At 47.9% G+C, this 23,891-nt stretch overlaps 1 protein-coding gene across 2 annotated transcripts in view; it reads left to right on the forward strand.

Annotated features, from left to right (window-relative positions):
- The window catches only part of SERTAD2 (SERTA domain containing 2), a 109,749-nt gene extending 95,600 nt beyond the window's left edge, over window positions 1-14,149 (forward strand). For both annotated transcript variants that reach the window (XM_035001420.1, XM_035001419.1), the window contains exon 2: window positions 12,195-14,149. In XM_035001420.1, coding sequence (XP_034857311.1) covers window positions 12,199-13,191 — 993 coding nt within the window. In that variant the 5' untranslated portion in view covers window positions 12,195-12,198 and the 3' untranslated portion in view covers window positions 13,192-14,149. The remainder of the gene's footprint in view (window positions 1-12,194) is intronic.
- Window positions 14,150-23,891: the final 9,742 nt, after the last annotated feature.

Below are 23,891 nucleotides of genomic sequence, written 5' to 3' on the forward strand. Positions count from 1 at the left end.
CTTTAGCTCCTTGCTCTCCTCTCCTGGCTGGCTGCTTATCATTCCCCGCCACGCCACAGCTCCTGGGGCTTCGAGCAGGGCTGCCGGAGTACCCCACCCTGGTGTTCAGAAGTGTTGTCCGAGTTAAACTTGGGGAATCTGAAAGTCCCAAGGTCATCTCTACACCAGAACAGGTTTGCATAAAATTCTAGCCAGGCTAATGAGATAATGACGTGGCGACTGTTTTAAACTGATCCTCCCTGAGTGGTTCTCCCATTCTGTAATAACACATGATACAGATTTGCCTTTCAGATTTCTCTCCTTTTTGGAGGAGGGAACCTCCATGTGCATGTGTACTTCTGTGTCTTCCCTGCTGTCATAGAGAAGCGGTCCGGCAGAGGAATTTGAGCTCTGTGGCCTGCAGCTGAAGAAGAAATTTTTGTGCTGCCTCTGTGCTTGTCATGAACTTGCTGATGGTCTCTTCTGAGTAGCTTTTAAAGCAGGCTGACTTTTAAAAAATATTTTTTTACCACATCCAGAAATGGAAAATAAAATAGATTCACCTGATGATGATTGCTAGCAGTCTAAGGGTAGCTGGTTTACAAATTCAAAGTGTGGATTCTTCAAGTAGCACCTGCCTTCTTGCCTCTGAAACTCCTGAAGATAGGCAGGATGAATGGAATGTTGGGGTAGCAAGTGTGGTAAGCTGGGGGCAGGCTCTCCTTAGGGATCATTGAAGAGCTTTGAAGTGTTAAGAGGTCGGTTCCTTAGAAAATAAATATTTATCACATTCAGTGTGGTACTCTAGTTATTTTTATTGTCTTTGACTAAGTGACTTTGTGTTCCATGGGTCATTAATTATCAATATGCAGAGGTCCTCAGAAAGAAATACATTTTATCTCAGAGTAGCCCCACAGTAATTATTTTTAAAAATGAATGGCTGGCATATTTACAAAGTATCATTCACTGCTCTCAAGTTTAGTTTGTATCCTCATTTTCTTTTCTCTACTTTGTGAGTTATTCAAGTATATGATGTAAAGTTTAAATTGTCTTTGTAAAACCTTGTCACTAGCCTGCCTAATCCCTAGGAGTAACTAAAATACACATGCTGATTCTGAGTATGGATGTTGCTTATATGGGACTGTAACGTACACTGTTGAATAGTTTCCTCCCTTTTATGTGTCTCTTAAGTCTGTTTCTATTATCCTGTACTTTCAGATTATATCCTCTCATGTATGTCATGTTACAGAAATTTCTTTTAAAGAATCCAGATTTGGACCATACAGTACAATGTTCAGTTTTACTCATTCAGTAAATAAATAAATAAGTAGACTGCATGTGGAAGTTAAAAGATGAAATATGTTTGATATTTTATAACATGTCTTCTTTAAAATGATTTTTCACAGTAATAAGGCATTCTGAATTTGAACACAAAGATTAAAAACTACTCATTGTCTATAAGAAACACTGCTATAAAAATGCTTTCTGTTGTAGTATACATACTGAGTTTCTGTTAGTTTCATTCAGTGGCAGGTAGTTGGCTAACAAAACCTGGAAGGCAACCTTTTGTTTAATTAAAGATATAATTTTATTTTATACAGATGCATTCTAACAAATTACATTTGCCTGTTTTAGTGTGACTGTTTTATAGATCTGATGGCCCTCTTTTTAAAAAAATACAAAAAACTGTCACTTACTTTTGGCAAAAAGCATTTGGTTTCTACCCTAAGCCTTTTATGCCCACTGACATTGTTTATTATGGGTCTCTAATGTGAGGGGAAAAACAAGGTATCTTTGGGGAAAAGACGCTACAGGAGGATTGAAACCAGAATCCCATCCAAGCAATTATAAATACAGGAGAAAAAAAATTTTCATTATGCACAGGAATGGGGGTGGGGCAAGGCTGGCTACCCTTTACAGGCACATTATCTTAAGTGGAAAGAAAGAAATTAAAATCTAAGAACTTTTTTCCTTAATGGATTATGAGTCTTTAGATTCAGCATGTTAAAGATGTTCCTGACACCAAATTAGTATGAATTAGCATCATAATTTAAATGATTATAAAGGTTTATATTTACAAAGTTTCAAATGGAAAGATGGGTGATAATAGTTAGTTGTTTATGGACATTATTATGGAACATACAACAACATAGAACCTCAACTTGTAATTTGAGTAGAAAAAATTACAGCAAGGTAGTTACACAGTAAGTGGTTTCATTATCTCTCTAAGGTTAACTTTGTTACATTTTACAATTAAATGGCTCCTCCCCGGTATCCTTTATGAAGTTTTCCCAAATAACTGCCTGAAGCCATTATCTGTTCAGTGTGGAAGTAGTTTCCTGTTCTTTTTTTTTTTTTTTTTAAGATTTTATTTATTTGAGACAGAGAGAATGAGAGAGAGAGAGCATGAGAGGGAGGAGGGTCAGAGGGAGAAGCAGACTCCCCGCTGAGCAGGGAGCCCGATGCGGGACTCGATCCCGGGACTCCAGGATCATGACCTGAGCCGAAGGCAGTCGCTTAACCAACTGAGCCACCCAGGCGCCCTAGTTTCCTGTTCTTAAGAGGCAATAGGATTATTGAAGGCTTTTAAATACTGGTAAAATTGAGACTAACTCATTGTGTGGTTGGAGTTCACTTTAGGACCCCCACCGGCAATTTTGAACTGTTGGCTTCTCCGAGTCCTCACCTTATGACTTGGGTTTGTATGTTTGTTGTTGTTGGTGTGTGTTCTCACTTCAGGAATTCTCCAAGGGTTTTAACCATGGTTTTTTGAAACATTGTTACTTATACACAGGCAGCAGCGTTTTCTACTACAGTATTTTCAGAGTTTGAATCATAACATAACATAGTTTAGTTTGGGCTTGGCAAGGCCCTTGGCTTTATTAGCACTGTCCTGTGTAGACTGTAATTTGGGAACAATCTCGGAAGTGTGTATACTTTGAGAGATCTATAGGTAGAATTGCAGTAATCAGACTTCAGGCGCGCCTTATTGCTCTGCTGCGCCCCCTTGTGGCTGGACGTGATGTGCTGTCTTTCAGAGTTTGAAAAGAGTTGACTTGTGCTGGGCATGCTTGTTTACATGGAGCATTAATGGCTTTCTTCTGTGTAAATTAACCTATCAAGTTAATAGAATAGTTCTCGCTGAGGGTGTAAATAATTTATTGTTCTTATTTGATTTTTCGAAATCGTAGCATTTTAAACATATGTATTGACGTGTTCTGTGTGTTTTTAACTTTTTATTATGGAAAATTCAAAACACTCAAAAGTAAAGGAAGAGTGTAATGCATCCCCTTATACTTATTACTCAGTTTCAGTAGTTGTCAACATTCTGTCAATTTTGTTTCATCCACATGGCCAGTTTTTTTCTAGAGGATTTAAAAGCAAATCCAGGCCTCATATATTATGTTTTTGTTAAACTTAAGTTCAGAATCTGTATATTTCTGCTCTTTTACTTTAAGGGTGTGGTGCTTTTAGCCAGAATCCTTAGGTAAAGTGAAGTAATTGTTAGCATTTCCACTGTCTTTGGAAGAAGGCGACTGGTGTCCCTAGCTTCTTAAAAGTTAGCTTTAAAACCTAAAATTTCCAGCTGGTAGAGGAACCAATAAGACAGGATATTAGAAACATTTTATACTACTTAACAGTTACATTCTAAAAAGCCCATTTTTCTTTCCAGATGTTTATTAACAAGGCCATAGTATAGTCCAAAGAAATATTTACTTGAAACATTCTCTCCCAGAATTTGAGTCTGGTTTGCCTACTAAATGCAGTTAGTTGTCAACGTTTAAATTTTTCCTTTTCTTTTTCCAAGAGAAAAGATGAATTTGACAAACCAACAGTGTCTGAAACGATCTTCCGTTTAATGGAAGCATGGAAGTAAAAAGCCTGAGAGGGAAAGCTAGAGTTTCTTGAAACGTGGACTTTAGAAGACATTCTGAAACCGTAAAAGTTTTTTGTTTTTATTTTTATTTTTTTAGTTGAGTTAGAGGTGGCCTTCCTGGCCGAATTTCGGTTTTATCTGTAGGCTGTAAGGCGCTGTCAGGACAGCAGGGAGGACTGTTCCCTGGGTCTCCGTGGAAATGCAGGGTGTGGCGGGCAGCGAGCAGCCGGTGCGGTGCCCTGCGGCCCCGAGCCCCGGGCGCAGCGGGGAGAGCCGGGTGGAGGCGCCACCGCGAGCGTGGTGTCGGGTTACAGCTGCAGAATAGCGCCCGAGCGCGCCTAACTGGCTTCATCTAGTGCCTGGCTTCATAATTACATTGCTGATTTGTTAGGGAAGGCTTTGTCTTACTTACCAATTAGCATGGATGTTACTGCAGGAACCTCATCCTGGATGAGCTTTGGTTTTTGTTTTGTTTTGTTTAAAAAAAAAAAAAAAAACCTTTCCCGAGGCAGGCAACTTTAGGGGTTCTGTTACTAACACTCCCCGCTGTCTTCTGGGAGTCCTTACCCAGTCTGTAAATAAGCAGACAGGCTTTCTCCCCGTTGGAATTTTGCCCCTGTTTCTGCCATTCCCCGAGGCCAGAGGCAGTCACTTTGGGGTCTGAAGGCAGCCTTTGGGAGGGCTGATTCCACATTCCCCCCTTCCTGCACCCTCCTGATCTCCCCCACCCACGCCACCACCCACTCCCGCATTCGAGGGTCTGTCCCCACTGCGAGGAGCAGCGTGGCACGTGGCACAGCCGTGGGTGGTGAGTCTTTGGAGGACTGGGCCTGTTTCTGTTCGCTGTTTCTGTGATCCTGCCCCCCCCAACCCCCAACCCCCCCACCTAGTACGTCCTTTTCAGGGTGGCCTTTTTGTTCTCCGGGTGTGTTTTGTTGTTACTTGGGGGAGGGAGGGTGTTAGAAGCGTAGACATTATCAGATTTCTGAGCCCTGTGTGTTTTTTAAGGTGTAATATTTTAACAGTATAGAAAGTTGTCTAAGCAAATGTGGCTTCCCCCAGCTGAAGTTGGATCGGGCTTTTCCTTCCTGCCTGGGAGTTGCTGTGTGACAGTCTGACAGTGGGAAGAACCATTTCTCAGAGTTCTGCTCTGTGGCTGGTGGGAGGTGTCCTCTCTTAGGCACAGAAGCTCTCTGTTTGGACCACCTCAAAAACAGGATCCAGAATGCATCTTAAGGCAAGTACATGGGGTGCGGAGAAGAGAAATGAGAGTATTCCGTGTCTCAGAAGTTGTCTCAGAGCCAGTTCTCTGGCCGGCCTCTCTCTGGGTCTTGGAAGTCTGTCACACACACAATAATTTTGCCAGGGGTACTCCTTCCTTCTACCACTACCCCCAAAAGAAACTGAAAGAATGTGTGTGTTTCCACTTAAAGGGCTGTGGGTTTTGGCAGGACAGGATGTCAGATGAGGAAACAGCCCCTGCTAACCTTTTCGAAGACACTTGTCATACATTTTCTCTTAGCTTCTTTTTTCTTCAAATGAGGTTGATGCATGAGGACAAACCATTGTTCTGAATTTTTGGCATCGCTGTAAACATCTCATTTTTATGATTTTTAGTGTCAGCATGGGTAGTTCTGTGCCCTTCAGCAGCCAGTGGTCACCTTGAAGGATGTAGTTGAAGAGATTAGGGATATGGCTTCCCCAAGCTCCCCTTTGAACTGGGAGCCTTTATCTTGAGAGCTAATACCTAGTGTTTTTAAAACATTTTTATTAAAGTACAGCATGCACACAGACACGTGCATAGATCCTAAGTGTATACAGGCCGCTGACCAGCTCCCCAGAAGCCGTGCCCCCCCGTAGCTACCCTTCCCTGACTGCAGACACCATGGCTTCACTCTGCCTCGTGAACTGACTTTTAAAACATGTCACTTAATCGTGAAGCCTGTTACACTCCCGAGAAGGGAAAACAGTGGCTTTCTAGTTTTTATTTACTGGTACAAAAGGACATTGGAACAGGCTCTTGAAAATGTACACAAGCTATGAACCAGTTGGGCCTTGAGGTGTTTTGAAGTAATGATTTACATCCTTTTGTGACCAGCACATAGAAAGCCAGAAAGTCAGCCCTCACGGTGGGCTGAGGAGGCTTCCCATTCAGACCCCCACAGGAGCCAGCAGGGATGCTGCCCACAAGAGTAGCGCTACCCCCCGCGGGCCTGTCTGTGGGAGGCCACAGAGGGCTGTGGAGAGCCTGCAGGTTAAAGCAGTGGGTTGTGGCGGGAGGGGGAGATGACAGAAGTAGTAGTTTGCAAAAGTAGATTTAATATTCTTACTTTAAATATAACACTTATTTTTGACAGTTCAAATAGCATTAAAGGAGAGAGGGTTTTTTTAAGGCATAGCTTTTAAAAAGTTGAAAAACATTGAGTTAAAGAGAACTTTCTGATTGTTTTTTTTTTAAAGTTTGCATTTTTTCCTTAATGCCTTAACAGTATAAAAGCTATGAAATGTTAGCCTTTTAACGCTTAGGTAACACATAGGTACTGTTTCAGTTCCTTTGTGGACGCTGGGCTTAAGGCCTCACTACCTTGCACCCTAAGATACTAGCAAGAAGAATCTGGGTCCCACTGAGCCAGTGGGATCTGATGTATCAGGCTGAGAAGCTGGGCTTTACCATTAAAATTGAGCTGAAGACACCTTAATTCTGCAGAGAGCTTTTTTTTTTTTTAATGTCAGTTGTCAGTTGCCATTGCAAAAACTCTGTTCATTTCTTTCTTTTTTTTTTTCCTTACTTGCTTAGACACAAATAGAGAAGACCTTTGGACCCAAGATTAATTGGGTAAAAATATCCACAGGCTTAAACACGAAATGGCCGGATGGGGAAAAGAGGAAGTTGTGGTTCTCAAAATAGGGTCCCCACACCAGTATTACCTGGAAACCTGGAAATGCCTTCTCGGGTCCCATGCTAGACCTGCTGAATGAGAATCTTGGGGGTAGGGGGCCAGCATTCTGTGTTAGAAGCCCTTGAGGTGAGTCGGGTACTCGCCCAAGTCTGAGAAGTGTGACAGGCATTCACGAGACAGCCTTCTGAGCTCAGGCTTCCCTGCCCACCGGATGTGCCTCAGTCCCATCACTTTGCCTTAAGGACGTCCCGCCCTTACAGCTGTCACCTCTGAGGTCTGTTCAGTTCTCCTCTTTCTCAGACCCTCCCTCCCATGCACAGTTCACACTCAGGGACAAGGACACACACATCTCTGTGTCTTACGGTTCCCTGGCTGTCCCTCAGAGTCTTTCCTCATTCTTTCCATTTACCATTCATTTAGTCAGCAACTATTTATGGGGCATCTTCTGTGTGTCCGGGACTGCCCTGTCCTGAGGATACAGAGATGAATGAGACAGAGTGTGCCCTCACCGGGCTTACCGTCTGGATTAGGAAACAGGCCTTAGGAGACAATCCCACCTTAAATTTAAATCCTCAAATCCTATCTCCAAAAGTCTCTCCTGATCACCCCAGCCCATAATAACCTCTCAGACGCCTTGCTATGGGGAGTCACTCAGAATCTGGAAGTGCAGGGGCGCCTGGGTGGCTCAGTTGGGTGAGTAGCTGACTCTTGATTTCGGCTCAGGTTGTGATCTCAGGGTCCTGGAATCAGCCCCACATCCAGCTCCAGGCTCAGTGGGGAGTCTGCTTGAAGATTCTCTCCCTCTCTGCCTCTCCGCACGCCACCCCCCCAACCCCACTCTCTCTCTCTCAAATAAATAAATAAATCTTAAAAAAAAAAAGAAATCTGGAAGTGCCAACCTTCCGATAGTGAAGTAATATAGGCCCCTGTGTTTCTGGTCCTTTTTCTTAGGAATGTTCTAGTGGCCTTTTGTTACTTTTGATCATTTGCCCAAGCAGAGTGTAGCTTTTGAGGGCAGGGTCCTTTCTGATGAAAGTTGTGCAATTGAAAGCCAGGTTTGGTATGTAGAGTTGTATTTAGGATTAAACTTCCTAGAAAACTCCAGAAGTTTTCATTTCTGTTGCTACCCATGAGTTTTGCTCTTTATTTTCAAAGCTCAGTTTGCTGTAGTAAATACTTGCTAAAATTTATGTTAAGAAAATTAGGATGCTAGGAGTTTGTTTCTAACAGGTTTATTGGAAAGAAGGGTGTTTTATCGTGAACCTTATATTAAGAACCCCCAAATATCCAAGAGACATGCCTATGGTTAGCTTTAGACTCCTTTTTGGAGGGGCAGAAAAGGGAGGAAGCAACCACCTCCTTTCTCCATGTGGGGGTTCTCTAACCAGCCCTGAAGTTCAGGGTCCGTTTTGGATCTTTGACTGAAAAACTGGGTAGAAGACCTGCGCTTTGAACTGAAGTCTTCCCAAGCCAAGAGAGGAGACAAAGAGGGGTGTCAGGTCTCAGGAGGGCCTAGAAGTCACGCTTGTCACACGCCCCTCCCTTCCGCGAACTGCAGGTCCATTGTCCTCGTGCAGGTTCCACAGCCAGGGCCTCGGAGGCAGGAACAGCGGAGCACCCCCTTCTCCAGTGTTACCTTGAAGGCCCAATGAGCCCCAGCTGCTGCTTCAGCTTTTAAAAGGTCACGTGCTTCTCCAATCTCGGGCTTTAAAGAGCTATTGTTATTTTGTTAGCTTGCCTGAGGAAAGAGGCTTCTGAGGAGCTGCTGACCAGCCGAGATCCAGGCCCAGAGACACCACTGGCTTTTTGCCCTCAGGTTCTTGAGTGGCTTGTCTTGTCTTCTTTGGACCGTGCCCTGCTCCAGGAGGTGGTCATTAACACCCGCCCTGAGGGTGAGAGTTCTCCTCTGCTGAACGTGCTCAGTGGGAACACTTGACTCAGACAATGTGTTAGGCAAACTCTGGAAAAACTTTAACCTTTAAAAAAGTGTTTAAGGGCGCCTGGGTGGCTCAGTCGTTAGGCCTCTGCCTTCGGCTCAGGTCATGGTCCCAGGGTCCTGGGATCGAGCCCCGCATTGGGCTCCCTGCTCAGCAGGAAGCCTGCTTCTCCCTCTCCCACTCCCCCTGCTTGTGTTCCCTCTCTCGCTGTGTCTCTCTCTGTCAAATAAAAAAAAAAAAAAGTGTTTAAAGTCTTAAAATGTGGACTTATTATGTTGCATTTTATTCCTTTCTGTACAGATCTCGATAGAACCGGGATTACAAGTCAGGATCGTGTGCGTTTTGCAGTCTCACTGGGGGTGTGGAGCCAGTTTTGCCTCATAAAATGCTGTAGAGAAATGAAGGCAAACCTGCTTTGAGACACTCTCTCATGGCTTCCTCGGTACACATTTGAAAAGCATCCAAGCTTCGATCTGTCTATCCCGCTCACAAATTTTGCCTACAAGGGTCCTCCTCCTTCCCCTTCCAGCATTACAACATCTTATCAGGCTGTTCCTAAATCATTGGGATTATCACACAGCTATGACCAGCTGGATCATTCTAGTTGGAAATTAAATGCTTCTCACATTGAAATCTCTTCCAAAACATCGCCACCGATCTCCTTCAGCTGTGGGAGTTCTGCTAAATGCCTAGTACTTCGTGCTTGGTAAATGGTCGAGTTTTATCGATTCAGTGGTAATTTCTAGAGAAGTAATCCTTATTGAGAAAGTTATTGAGAGTCCTATTGTTTATTCTGGCAACAACTCTTTAAAAGACAACCCTATATCGATGACTTACAAGAAAAGTCTACACTGTCTTAGCTACTCCCTCTCCCCCAGAAAACCAATAAAAATCCCAAGTGGCAGTGAGCTTACTAAGTTGTGTTTAGTTGTTGTTTTTGGTTTACATTTGGGGACAGTGCTTCTCAAACTTTTTGTGATGAAGAACCATCTTATTTGTTTGTTCCTTCTTCACAGATGAATACTTCAGTAAAATATAAAAATACTAGAGAAATGAAATTAAAGTACAGAGACAAAAATAGAAGCCTCGTTTTCAAAATTAGATTTACAGCCATACAGTTACTCTGTAAGTTTGCTGTAAACGTTTCTAAATAATACAGTATCTCTAACTCTTCATGGGCCAGTAACAGTTCACAGACTGGCACCTTCTACAGACCACACTTTGAGCAACACTGTTTTAGGGTGTTGTCTGCATTTGTGTCCTCTCACACAGATGTACATGTGTTGGGTACAGTTACATTATAACCTATAACATAGACTATCTAACAACTTTATAATGAGAATTAAACGCACTCAGTGAGCTCTTTGGCAAAAGTGCAATTTTCCTAGAAATGAATGTTTAGATGCTTAAATTTTAGGCAGATACAAACAGTATAACTGTTTCAAAACACAGTCGTCCAGTAACACTTCTAAGGCATAAAGGCGAAAATGTGTTTTGTAATGTGAAATGAAATCACCTCCTCTCTGATTCACACTCAAGTTTAAATGAGCACAGATACTTTAGATAGGAAATGTTCTATGCAAAGCATATAAACAAATGAGACTTTTTAGAGCACTAAACAGTAGGAGATGTTTTTGTCATGTGAAGTAGTAGATGTAAGAGTTATTACCGCCATATCTTCCTTGCCTCAGAGAACATTATGGGACTGGTCTTTGGTCCTTGTGATCGACATCCCTTTTCTTAATGTTTCCATGAGGGAAGGCATTCCATACAAGTAACTGCCCATTTATGAACATTAACAAATCCTCAAGCTGACTCTGACGTTGCTGGGTTGCGGCTGTCCTTCTCTCCCGGGGACTGAGGCTTGTGAAGGTAGTCCCTGCAGGTGGAACTCGTGTGCTCTGTGACCACCCGCATGTTTGTCTGCTGTGGGTGGGGAGGGGCAGCATGGCCTTCCTTAACAAAGTGTCGCAAGGAAGATCTGTGACGTTTTATTATGGTTAGCCTTATTCCTTTAGGATGAGACTCAATTCAAAATGATAATGAGGTGTAGGACATGATTTTCAGCCCCTTGCAGACCAGGCTTTATTCATCTGTGGGACTACCCTCTTTTCTGGCAGAGTGCTCAGGACAGCATAGATGCAGAATGAGCAAAATATAAAGGATTGAATGAGGCTCCATGAGAATCAGCTGAAGCAATTCAGTAAAAGGCAAGTCGCTTTTAGGAGAAAAATTGGATAAGTACAAACTACTTGTATATGAAGATATCAATGAGTGAGTGGCACTGAGGAGAGGATTAACACTCGCCTGTGGGTAAGTGCTGCAGAGGTGGGTGGGGGAGTGAGCACAGGCCTGGAGTAATGAGAACCACATCTCCTGGTCTGGATGGCATAAGAACAACTTTTTTGGTTAAATGGTTAGCAAGTGAGGCCTGTGAGGTGAAGGCCAGTGGGCTTGCAGTTGTTCTGTTTAGATGGTAGAAGTTCTGAAAGAAAGGACCACTCTCCAGAAGGTGTAGCCAGCTGAGGGGGTCTTCCCTGAGGCCAGAGCAGGCAAGGAGGCGCCTAGGCGAGGAGCAGGAGGTGAGGTGGGGCAGGAGTTAAAATTCAAGCCATTCCCAAATGCTCAAGGTCTGAGATACGAGGTTGTTGTTTTTTTGAAATATGTACGTATCTCTGGAATCACAGTAGGTATTTTGTTATGAAATGTCTCACGTACTCAAACAGCAGTGCTTATAATCAGAACGGATTACTTTTAAATTCGTCCACTTAAGTTCAGACCTAACTGTATGCAATTAAATTGAGCCATTGGTAACTTGGGCTGGGAAAGCCACATTCCTCCACTTTCTTCTAGGCTGAAAAGCGGTGGCAGCTCCATCACTGTGGTCATTTGACACAGGCCAAGTGCTTCACCACATGTCACCAAACAGGCAGAAAAGCTCTGTGCATAATGAGGAAGGAAAAGGCATTTTGAAAGCGCACAGGGTTCTACGAAAATTGTCCGTGCCCTCCTCCCCCCTTCTCCACCTTGGTTCTTTTCATCGTTCAAGATGTGTTCAAGCTGTAATCTCTGACACCTTTATCTGTTAGGTCATAGCGTGGCAAGTGTTTTCTTGGGCGTTGAAAATAAATCTGTTTGGGGGAGGGAAATTGAACCTGCATGGTAATGTTAGGCAAGCGAAGGCAGGCGAACGCAAGTGCAGGAGTGGAGAAAGTCAAAATCATGGTTTCCATGGTAACGTTTAACTTGTCTGTGTCGTACACATTTCTCAAGAAATACATTTACCAGGCTACCTAGTGTTAAAATTGCTCCGCCAGCATACAAAGGTAGATTTCCCAATGCGCTCGCATTCTGAATCTTCCCCCAACTCCTTCATCTCTTCCACCCAGCCTTGGGCAAGGAACTGAAGTCGCAACTCCCGACCTCCGAATCAGCGCCTTTTGTAGGGTAGAAATTAGTTTTCATGCGATTAATTCCACTTCCTTCCTTTCTCCTCTGCAGATATATGTTGGGTAAAGGAGAAAAACGTAAGTTTGATGAGCATGAAGATGGGCTGGAAGGCAAAATCATGTCTCCCTCCGACGGTCCATCCAAGGTGTCTTACACCTTACAGCGCCAGACTATCTTCAACATTTCCCTTATGAAACTCTATAACCACAGGCCCCTCACCGAGCCCAGCTTGCAAAAGACCGTTCTGATCAACAACATGTTGCGGCGGATCCAGGAGGAGCTCAAGCAGGAAGGCAGCCTGAGGCCGGTGTTCGCCGCCGCCGCCGCCGCCGCCGCCGCCGCCTCGCCCCCGCCCCCGCCCCCGCCCCCGCCCGACTCGCTGAGCGACAGCTTCCGGGAGGCGCCGCCCGCCCCCAGCGCCCCCGCGCCGCCGCCGCCGCCGCCTCTGCCGCCCGCGCTCGCCGGCGACCTCGGAAGCACCACGGCCCTGGAGGTCTGCCTCACGCCCGCCTCGCTGCTCGAGGACCACGACGACGACTCGTTTTGCACTTGCCCGGCCGCGCCGCCCGCGGCTCCTGCCAGACCCTCGGCTCCAGCGCCGCCGCCGCCGCCGCCGCCGGAGAAGGACAGCTTCTCCTCCGCCCTGGACGAGATCGAGGAGCTCTGCCCCACATCTACCTCCCCGGGGGCCGCGGCGGCAGCGCCCGACGGCTCCAGGGCGGGCGCGGGCGCGCCAGGCGTCCCGAGGCCCGACGACGCGAAGCTGGTGGACTCCCTGCCCGGGAACTTCGAAATCACGACGTCCACGGGCTTTCTGACGGACTTGACCCTGGACGACATCCTGTTTGCCGACATCGACACGTCCATGTATGACTTCGACCCCTGCACGTCCGCGTCGGGGACGGCCTCCAAGATGGCCCCGGTGTCGGCCGACGACCTCCTCAAGACTCTGGCCCCGTACAGCAGTCAGCCGGTGGCCCCGAGTCAGCCTTTCAAAATGGACCTCACCGAGCTGGACCACATCATGGAGGTGCTGGTCGGCTCCTAAGAGCCCCGGACCGGCGCCTGCGCCGCCCAGACCCTGCGAGTGTCCCCGCACCCCACAGCTCTCCGCACTGTGCATGCACCCTTGCTTGCCTTTTTCAGAGAAAAAGATCGTTTTACACAAGGATCACACTAGTTTTCGCTTTGAGCAGAGTTGGAGTGCCTTCATCCACGTATGACCACTTTTAATATGCTTTTTTGAGTGGTCCTCAGAGACCTACTGCCCCGGAATAGGAAAGAATACATTGGAAGACAATGTCGCTATGCTGAATGACAAAAATAAACAGTTCAAGTGAAGCACAAGGAATAAGTTGGAAAAGCTGTAAATTGCATGTGCATATTTGTCTATTTTTTCTATAAGTTTTATTGCAAGAGGTAAAAAGAGAAAATATATATATATATTATTTAGATAATCTCAGTACCTTTTCTGGCATTTTCGCCCTGTATAGGTTGACTTGGCAATTCAGCCTTTTTAGAGGCATTAACTACTCCTCCTAAGTGTTGCATTTACATGGCTGTTTAGAAACTGCTGCCCAAATTTATTTTATATTTTTGTACAGATTCTGCAGTTTATGATATTGTTTTTCTAAAAACAAATGCTGTTTATACATATGAGATAGCTATTTTGATAGGATTTGCTCACATAGTTCCTGCAAACTTCAGATGTACAAGTTGTACTTGTACTTTTATAGAGTTGTAATGTTTTATATGTGTTTGGTGCAAAGAGAAAATTGGATCAAATTAATCCGCAGTGGATGACCCCAAATGCAAACACACACACACACACACACACACACACACTGCTTTAAGAAAGGGCCAGGCGCTATCACACCCAAATTTCACAAGCACCAACCCCCTGGCATGAACACCCGCCAGCACTGTGACTTCCAAAGCCAGAGCCACGTCTGCTCATCAAACTTGCATTAAGCAGTTGGCGGGAGATGGCAGTGGAGCTGGGGGGGGGGGGGGGGGGGGGGGAGGGGTTTGAAGTGATGGTTCTCTTTAGCTCCCTCTCTTGAGGGGAAGGCTACCGAATACTCACTGTATTTATGCCAAGTTTGTGCTTTTAATTGTTCTTATTTTTTTAAACAGAAACCCAAATCTTTCCCTTTTGGCATAATTTTTACAATTACCTGAAATTTTACACGAGAACAAAATTTTCTGAAAAGTAACCGACCTCCTCGGTTAGGGCTCACAAGGAAGAAACTACCCCAGAAGGCATCCACTGTGTTGCTCAATTGTCTTTTCCAGCTTCCCTTCCCTAGAGCCTTTGTTCCCTCTGTTGCTAAGTGCTGAAAATGGCGTCTTCATGATCACCACACTGAGCGCAGCTCACCTCGGCCCAGCCTGGGATGCTGTCTTGTAACATCCGTTCGCTCTTGAACCTGGAGTTGGTACCATTATGTCACAGCTTCCAATCTGGTTGCTTCCATGAATCAACTGCTTTAACTACACTTTACAAAGCTGATTTACCCAAATACACAGACAGGACTTTCTATGCATGTTCCTGCTTCTCCTCCACCACCACCCCCACCCACCCCCAGGACACTGTAGCTTTTTATTCCTCCTGGTGTACATTTAATTTTTAAAACATTTGTAATGTATCATGCTTGTTGCCGAAATTGTTGATGGCCTTTTCGTTTCAGTTTTTTTTCTTTCTTCCAATGGTACTCTAGCTGGTTACAACCTATATTGTTGAAATGCAGATGGCTTCTTTAGGAATAACTTTTATATTTATTTAAGAATTTTTAAATTATGGGATTTGTGTTATTGTTGTTGTCTTTGTTGTTGGTCATTTGTCAATATTCAGTCACCAATTCTGCTCACTTCTTGCCATGGATAAAATTGAGTCTTCCTGGCCAATTAAAAAAGACAGCTTTATAAAATGGCACTTTAAACAAGCCATAGATAGTTTTATTTTTATAATGCACATGGCAAAGCAAATGCATTTGTGATGAAGGAACTGCTCGTTTAAGCAAAAGATTTGTGTATGGTATGGTTAAATTTTTCTATATTTGAATTTACTTTTTCCCCCCACTTGAATGTGTTTTCAAAGGCTAATTGTCCACTCAGTAGGAGCAGTGAGAAACAGATCAAATTGCACTTGTTCTCCTACAAGCAGCCTCCACCTGGACGCCTTGCCCTGCTGCAGATGCAGCATTTCCCTTGATAGGACCAGGGACCATCTAGTGGAGGTGAGGCCTCCGGTTGTAGATGCTTCCGGTGTCACTGTGCCTGTCCATTTTAAGAGCTTCCTTTTCCTGTGGAGAACAAGTCAGCCCAGGCGCCGCGCTTCTGATAACCGGAGGCCCCGGCAAACTCCCCACATGCCGCCGCACACACACACATACGTATACAGACACAATAGTGTTGATTATTCTGAACAATAACAGGGTAAGGCGGTTGATTTGCCATTGTTAAAAACTGATTTACAGTAACTTTGAACAACTGTACTTTGGTTGGATTAGCAAAATCGTGTGTTTAAACAAATCCCATATGTTGGGCAACAGTTCAAATAAGCGCAGCAAAGTGTTGCCCAAACATGGTTCTCTGACTCTCTCGTATTTGTAAGGCTGGGCTTCAAAATCAAAACAGAAACCCCCAACAACAGCAGGCAAATAAATGCTTTTTAACGCTGGACACCCTTGCCGTAAATGCTCGCTATTCAAGGTCTGCTGAGGAAGACGTGGGAAATTAGGGGCCCGTTTTTCAAAGAACAAAAACCCCAAGCGGCCACGTTACCATTGTCTTATTTTTACAAAGTGACGTCCCAACAGGGAAGAATGCGGGCCTGGGTGCGATCTCCAAGCCCCAGTCTGAGTGTGGGATGTGCTTCCAGATGCCACCTGGCTCTAGTGCCTTCCCCCTTTCTAAAGGACATCGTGTGGCATCCGGAGTCAGGCCGGCAGTTCGAGGTGCCTTTAGGAGAAAGATGTGCTGGGCGGGGCTGGGAGAGGAAAATTATCGACAGTGATGTGCAATGAAATGACAAGATGAGAGCAGAATCATAAGAGCTTTGAATTTGAAGTGATTTTTTTTTCGTAAGTTATTTATTCCTTTTTTTTTTTCTGTGTAAATATATTTATTTTACTGTGGAGCTCTAACAACATCTGGATCGTACCATGTGCAGAATGTATGGTAGGAATGTATTCTCTTGTAGGAATGTCAGTCTGTGTTCCAAGGGGTTCCAAGCCAGACCCCTGGATCTTCTCATTGTATGCACCGTCCACATTCAGTTTTCTCCTCTTCTCTAATGTAGGTCTTTTTGAAATATGCAAAGGGTATGGATAAGGAATGTTTTAATACCTCCAAATTTTTAAGAAAATCAAGCATCAAAGGGTTGATATTTTTAAACTTTTTTTAGTAACACTTTCTCTTGATGACAGAAGGGGCAGCCCCACTGACACCCTCTTTCACACCAAAGGGTGAGAACTAGCCAGAGCCTCCGCTACACCTCGAGTGTCTTTATCAATTGAGCTTTTTATTGCCATATCCCCGTGGAGTATCCCAACTGCCCTGAGGTCAATCAAGGAAAATTTCTTAAATAAATAAGCTCCAAAGAGCCAAAGTATCATCTTACAGATCGTTTTTAAAGCTTAAATTTATTAACCACCTTTGTGGTAAACAATGAATTATGAATACCACAGGGCAGCCTTCTTAAATGACAGATGTGTTAAAAAAAAAAAAAAAAGACTCTACTTTGTGCAGCGATTGTTACCCTCTATATGAATTGTCTTAATTTCAAAACCTTGCTGTTACAAATTGGACCTTTATACCTTTTCTGAAAATATTGAAAAGAGCGTATTTAACCTGTTCTGGCTGTGAATGGTTAACTTCCTGTAACTGCCGAAGGCAGCGAGGTGTGTGCGTCCTGCTTGTATACGATTGTTCTCAGTGCTTCTAAGAATGAGTCTAAATGGTTCTTGAAAATTAGCCAGGATCACACGCTGTTGCAGACAAAACCAATAAAAATTTCGGACGTGTTTTGGGGATAACAAGCTTGGAAGAGAAGTGCAGTCCAGACAAGCAAACAAACAAGATTTTGGAAAAGATGTACATAGTGACATAGTTTGGTGCATGGTTTTTGAGGAAGGCTCTTGTCAAAAAGGAGGTGTAACCTTTCCCCCACAGACCTGAGAGCTGTGCCTTTTCTATGCAATATTACAGACGTTACATCGGAACCCAGAGAGCTGTACTCACATGTAGGTTTGGGCTGTAATCGAAACAATTGGACAGATTAAATGTACATGGAAATGAGCAGTCTTACTTTTGTAGTTTTATATTATACAATAAACAGTTAAAAGATGAGAGAGGCGTGTTTGGCGTGTTTGCAGTTTGCTTCTGCCTGGAGCACAACCAGCTCGGATGTCACGACTTGCTTGTGTGAAGGAACGGCCCACCCTCGGCCTGTTCTGGGGTTGGTGCCGTTGACCTTCTCGCACTGTCTTGGCCTCGGGAGCACCTTTTCCTCCTGGTTCTCCCCCTTGCCTCTGGGACCCTTCTCGACCTCCTGGTGCTCGCTTCTCTTCCCCAGCTCTCTCTTTCCCAGTGGGATCCAATCCACTAGGACGACGAAAACTTGTTTGCATCTCCTGTCTCTCTCCCAAGCTCTGGAGTTAAGTATCTGGCAAGCTCGGCCATCTCACACTCACCACCGTGTTTCCCCCCGGGGCCCATCCTTCCCCTTTGGGCCTCCCTCCGGTCCCAGCCACTCTGTTCCCCAGTGTCCATGCTCCCTGGCTGTCTCCTTTCCATCCCTGCCACAGCTTCCCCAACCCCGGCCCTCTTCCCTCCCCGCCTCGGACTCCTGCAGCTGCTTCCTATCTGCTGTAACTGGCACCATGGGTTCTTCAACAGCCTCGGTGCTGGAGTTGACGTGACAGAGTACCAGTGGTTTGCCGTTGTGTTCCACGTCCTCCAGCAGTTCCCCTCCTTGCCCGCCCTCAGCACCGTCTTCCACGGGTTCACGGAGGACATCCTGTGCAAGCTTCCTTGGGCCATCTTTGGTGGGAGTCCTGGTCCAGGCATCTCTGGCCCGCCGTACCAGCTGGCGAGGGAATGGAGCTAGCTGTGAGGGGCCTGGGTATAATGAGGGTTCCGCTCAACCAGCAGTGGAGTATTTGGGGGGTTGGTGTTAGGGAGGGGTTAGGGGTTGAACTGTGTGCTCTAAAACTGATATTGACGTCCTAACCCCCAGTACCTCCGAATGTGACCTTAATCTGGAGATAGGGTCTTCACAGAGGTAATCAAGTTAAAATGAGGTTATTAGGGTGAGCCCTAATGCAATTTGACTAACATCCTTATAAGACGGGGAGATGCTGACACAGACAAGCACACAGGAAGAACACCATGTGAAGATGAAGGCAGAGAACAGGGTGATATGTCCATAGGCCAACAAACACCAAAGACTGCCAGCAAACCACGAGAAGCTGGGGGACAGGCACGGAGCAGATCCGTGCCCCAACCCCCCAAGCTCCCAGCAGGAACCAACTCTGCTGACACCTGGATCTCCGACTTCCGGCCTCCAGAACACCACATTTCTGTTGTTTAAGCCACTCAGTTTGTGGGGCTTTGTTACAGCAGCCGTAGCAAACTAACATAGGGGAGGAGAACAGGCAGGATGAGCTCTTCCCAGACATTGCGGTGGAAGATACTCATTAGGCAGCTAGAAATAAGAATCCGCTGCTCAGTAGAGTGGTTGGTCTCCAGAATATGAGCATCTGCTATTAATTAGAGATATAACTTTGGCAAATCATTCACTCTCTCTGTGCTTCTGAGGGCAAGATAAAGTCATAGCACCTAAACCTTTCCGAAAATGTTCACAGTGCAATGAAAATGCAAATTACGAATATTGTCTATCCTCACGCCCACAGCTGTGCCTAGCACATAGTAGGCACTCAAAATATCTGTTGAATTAAAAGAAGAAAAAAGCCCCATAGTTCTCTTCTCTACCATTTGGGAGAAGCCCAGAGCTCAGCCTTCTTTGTCTGGGTCCCAGGCCTGCTCCTATCCCAACCCTCTGGATGCCCCATTCCCATCACACTGTGTGCCCTTGCTCATGCCCCTACTGCTTGTAGAAAATTCTACCGATCCCTCCAAGGCCAAGCTCAAGTGCCGGTCCATGAGCTTTCTCTGCATCCCCCCGAGTCGGAACCAATCTCATCCTCTGCTAGAGGGCTCTGCAAACCTCTGTAAATGCTCTCAGCAAGTCCTGCCAGGTGTTAGGTGAGCTGTGCATGGATTGTTTGCTCCACTTCCTTCTGCTGTTCTGTGACCTCGTGATGTTCATCTTTGCCAGAGGTTGGCAAACTATGGCCCTTGGGCCAAATGCTGCCGACTGCCTGTTTGTCTAAGTGAAGGTTTGTTGGAGTACGGCCACGTTTGTTCATCTGTGTGCTGTCTGTGCCCGCTGTCCTACTCCAGTGGCACAGAGACCGTAAGTCTCTCAAGATCTAAAGTATTTGGCCCTTCACAGAAAACGTTTGCCAGACCCTGATCTTTGCAAACCATATAATGCTTCGGATGGTGTCTGATCCTAGCTGGGGCCCCATAGTGAGGCTGGGCACAGCCCCTGTGCTCGAAGGCGCGTGTAGACTGAATACAGTGCGAGTTCGGGGGCAGGAGTCTCCAGGGTACGGAGTGCTGGGGGGCGGGGGTGCTGCAAGGCCCAGAGAAGGCAGAGCAGTCCGCAAAGTCACACAAGACTGGACATCTTCTGAGAGCTAAAGATGTGGGAGGAGGCTGAGACATGAAGCTTGCAGGGAAAAGGCCCCATTTTACAGAAATGAAAGCTGACACACACAGAGAGAAAGTGATTATTGTCTAATGCAAGATCAGGGTTCAGAGTCTGGCTCTGCAACCAGACGGCCTGAGTCTGAACCCTGGCTCCACCATTTATAGCCTGTAACCTTGGGCAAGCTCCCGAATCTCTCTGTGCCTCAGCTTTCTCATCGATAAGATTGAGCTTATTTCATGCAATGGTGGGGATTCAATGAGTCCATACGTGTAAAGCACTTAGTTCTAGGATGTTAAAAAAAAAGAAGTCCACAAATGCTAGTTATAGCTTTAACACAGCAGTGGGCAAGGCTCAAATCCACGTCTCCGCTCAGTGTGGTGTTTTAGGTTGAGCCATAAAGCAAAACTGGGGCGTCTTGATGCTGAAGGCATGTTCTGTGGGGACACCACCATTTCCTAACACCGTACTTGTCGCCATGGTGGTCAGCTATTTGTTTACTGAGGACTGTGCTCCCGGCTTGTGTGGCAATCTGGGGTCTCAGAGTGCCTAATGCCTCTTTCATCTTCGCTTTCCATTTCCTTTTGCTCTTCTTGGAAAGGAAGCTTTGACTGCATCGCGAGTCATAGTCTCCAGGGTTACCACTTAACTGCGCATTCACATGGGCCAGACAGCCGTGAGTGCTGGTGTGTGTGATCTCATGGACTCTGCCCCAGCCCCTGGAGGTTTATCTTACCTCCTCCGCTTTGCCGAGGAAGGAGTCCAGGCTCAGAGAGGCTAAGGAACTTCCCAAAGCTCACACAGCTAGAAAGTGGCAGGGCTGGGATTGTGACTCTTAGAACCATAACCCCTCCGGCGCCCTCTCCTAGGGCCCATCTGCTGTGATGGCGGAGGTGGGGCCGCGGCCCGAGGCTGGGCGGGGTGAGGGAGTCGGGAGACCCGGGCCCAATCTGAGCTTTACTTCGTTCACTTGCCTGACCTCCAACAAGCCCTGCACCTCTCCGCTTCTTCACCGGGGTGTGGATCTCTCTGGCACACTGAGGCATCCCCCGGACGGACAAGAGGAAGATGGCCCCGTGAGGGCAGCCGGGAACCAGGAGTTAGGGCTGCTCTCCAGGGCTGCATACCCCCTAGGTTCTCTCCTCCTGGCTCTCTGTGACCTTGGGCCAGCCCCTCCCCGTCCCAGAGACTCAGTGGGCTCAGTGGCCATGGAAGGGGCTGGCCTACATACACTCTGGGGACGGCGGCTCTCCCCGGCTCTCCCCGGCCGCACGTTAGAAGCCCCGGGGGCTCCAGCAGCATCTCTGGGCGCTGGCGCCAGGCCTCGCGGATTTTACGGAAACCCTGGGCGGGAGGAGCCCGGGGCTCTGAGGGCACCAGTGCCAGCCTCTGGGGCTTCGGGGAGGGCACAGGGTGTGCATGACCGGGGACGCGCGCACGCCGGCATTGTCCCTGGAGCTGGGACGCCCCTCGGAGCCGCCGGCCGCCCCGGCCCCCCAGCCTGCGGCGGCCTCCCCTTGCCCCCTGCTGCACCCACCCCGCCTCCGCAGCCAGGCCGGGCGGCCAAGCCGCCAGCTGCTAGCGGGGCCTATTGTTCCGCAGGGACAGGCCAGGGCTGCCGGAGCACAGGCCCCGGAGGCTGGCGAGGGAGGGGGAGGGGTGGGGCGAGCCGCGGAAATGTCTCCCAACTGCGCCTTCCGGGCTCCCGGCCCGGCCCCCGGCCCCCCGGCTCCCGCCTCCCGCCTCCCGCCTCCCGGGCCGCGCGCCTGCGGGAGCCCCAACGCAAACACACCCATCCCCCGGCAGTCCTCGCTTGCCCTCGCAGGACGTGATCCTCGCTGGACGTGCGTGTCGCCGGTTCTGTGGGTTAATGATGGACAGAGTCGGGCCGCCGCCAGAAAAGGAGTTTTGGTCACTTCTCTCCCGCCAAGTGCCTGAAAACAGTGCCAGGTGGCTGAGGGCTTTTGCAATGGTGTTGTTGGAAGGCAATGCAATCCACACGCCCGTCGCCCGTCGCCCGTCGTGGGGACGCATGCTGGGGTCTGGACGGGCTCCAGCGGCGGTGATAATCAGCCTTGTGTACAGCTCGGTGCTGTCGTGCGGTCACTTTGTTTGATTCTCATGACGATTCTGAAGGGGCTGGCAATGGGGGAATTCTGAGCGGACCTGGGGAAACTGAGGTACACAGAGGGGGCCCAAGGCTGCTAGGTGCAGTGTGCGTGTGCATGCGTGTGTTTGTGTGTGGGAGGGACGCTGTCTCAAACTCTGGACTCCAACCTTTATTACCTCCTGGCATTTCAGAGCCTAGAGGATCTGGCCCGAGACTTAAGTTACGAAGGAACAATGATCCACAGCAAGGCAGGGAGCTCGAAGTCGCACGTTGTCTTGGAGCTTCGTAACAGACTCAGGGTACCCGAAGTCAATCGGAGCTTCCATCCATCCTTTCTCTCTGAGAGCCTCCCTCCTCTACCCCCAGACTCACACCTCCGCCCCCCCCCCCCCCCCCCCCCCGGGAGCTGAGGGGGCAGAAGCAGCTCAGAGAAGGTGGCCCCCAGTGGTCTTCCCCAGTTCAGTGTGTCAGGCCCAGGCCTGATTGGGACCCACAGTGCCTTCCCAAACATTCAGCCTAAAAGAGAGCGAGGCACTTGCTGAGTCGTCCCAGTTTGGAGACAATCCTAAGTGCCCCTCCCCCAGAACCCAAATGCTGCTGCCAGAGTGCTGAGCTCCTGCTGCCACCTGCCCAAGCCCAAGGGCTGGCTTTTAGTCTCTCCGTCTCTCCATCTCTCTCTCTGTCTCCCTCCCTCCCTCAATCTCTGACTCTCAGTCTCTCTGTCTCCCTTCTTTGCCCTTTTGGCTCAGTCAGTCTGTCTGCCTCCATCTGTCTGTCTTCTGCGTTAGCCCCTGAAGGCCTGCTTCGCTGCCAGAGTCTGCGATGACACACGTCTCTCTGCCCTTGGATCTGGGGGACTGGGTACGGCCGCCGAGTGATCCCGGTGGGACTGCGGGGTGCGGGAGCTCCTGAGGGGGGCTCACCTGCTCATCCAGGGCCTTGCTGCTGCCCCGGGTGGCTGGGTGGCCCCAGGTAGGAGTAAAAGCTTTTTAGCTCTGCTCTCCAGGTTGGCCTGAGCAGCTCTGACTGGACCGAGTACAGCTGGCCTGCAGGCATGGACAGGGATCCTAAGCGGAGGGGAGAGCGGGCTGAGCTGGTGGGGGTCAGTGCCGGGCGAGGTGGGCTCTGAGGAGAGATGTCTGCCGGGCAGAGGCGGGAGCCAGTGGTTTTGGCAGGGAATGGACTCTGGATGAGTCTTGGGTCATTCTGTTTTAAGTGGTCTGCGAACAGACTGCACAGTGTGGGCAGAGGCTGCTTGGGACCCCAAGTGAGGACTGGCTGCTGACGGGTCAGGCTGAGGGCCTGTGTCCTCAGGGAGATAGGGGAGGGCACACTACCTCCTTTTTTTTAAAGATTTTATTTATTTATTTGAGAGAGAGAATGAGATAGAGAGCATGAGAGGGGGGAGGGTCAGAGAGAGAAGCAGACTCCCTGCTGAGCAGGGAGCCTGACGTGGGACTCGATCCCGGGACTCCAGGATCGTGACCTGAGCCGAAGGCAGTCGCTTAACCAACTGAGCCACCCAGGCGCCCATCCCACTACCTTCTTTAAAGCAACTTTGTTCTGCCGGACACTGCACTCTCTGGTCAGCCTCTCGCTAATCCATACAGGCAAACCGAGGCCCAGAGAAGTTAGGCAAGTTGTCCAGGGTGATATGGCTGGTAACAGGGGTCTCGGGGCGGGGTTCTGTGTGTGTCTGTAGGACTCTGTTCTGCACAGTGGGGACATATCCCACTACCGTCCAGGGGGCCCAGGCCACACGACGGGTCATTGTGAAGATGCTGCCATGCGATGTTTGGACATGGTCTGTAGCTGCCTCGGGGCTGGCTCGGGGGAATGTGGGGCCAGGAGTAGGTTCTCG

This window comes from Mirounga leonina, unplaced genomic scaffold (genome assembly GCF_011800145.1).
Source record: "Mirounga leonina isolate KUSES-001 unplaced genomic scaffold, KU_Mleo_1.0 Mir_125, whole genome shotgun sequence".
NCBI lineage: Eukaryota > Metazoa > Chordata > Mammalia > Carnivora > Phocidae > Mirounga > Mirounga leonina.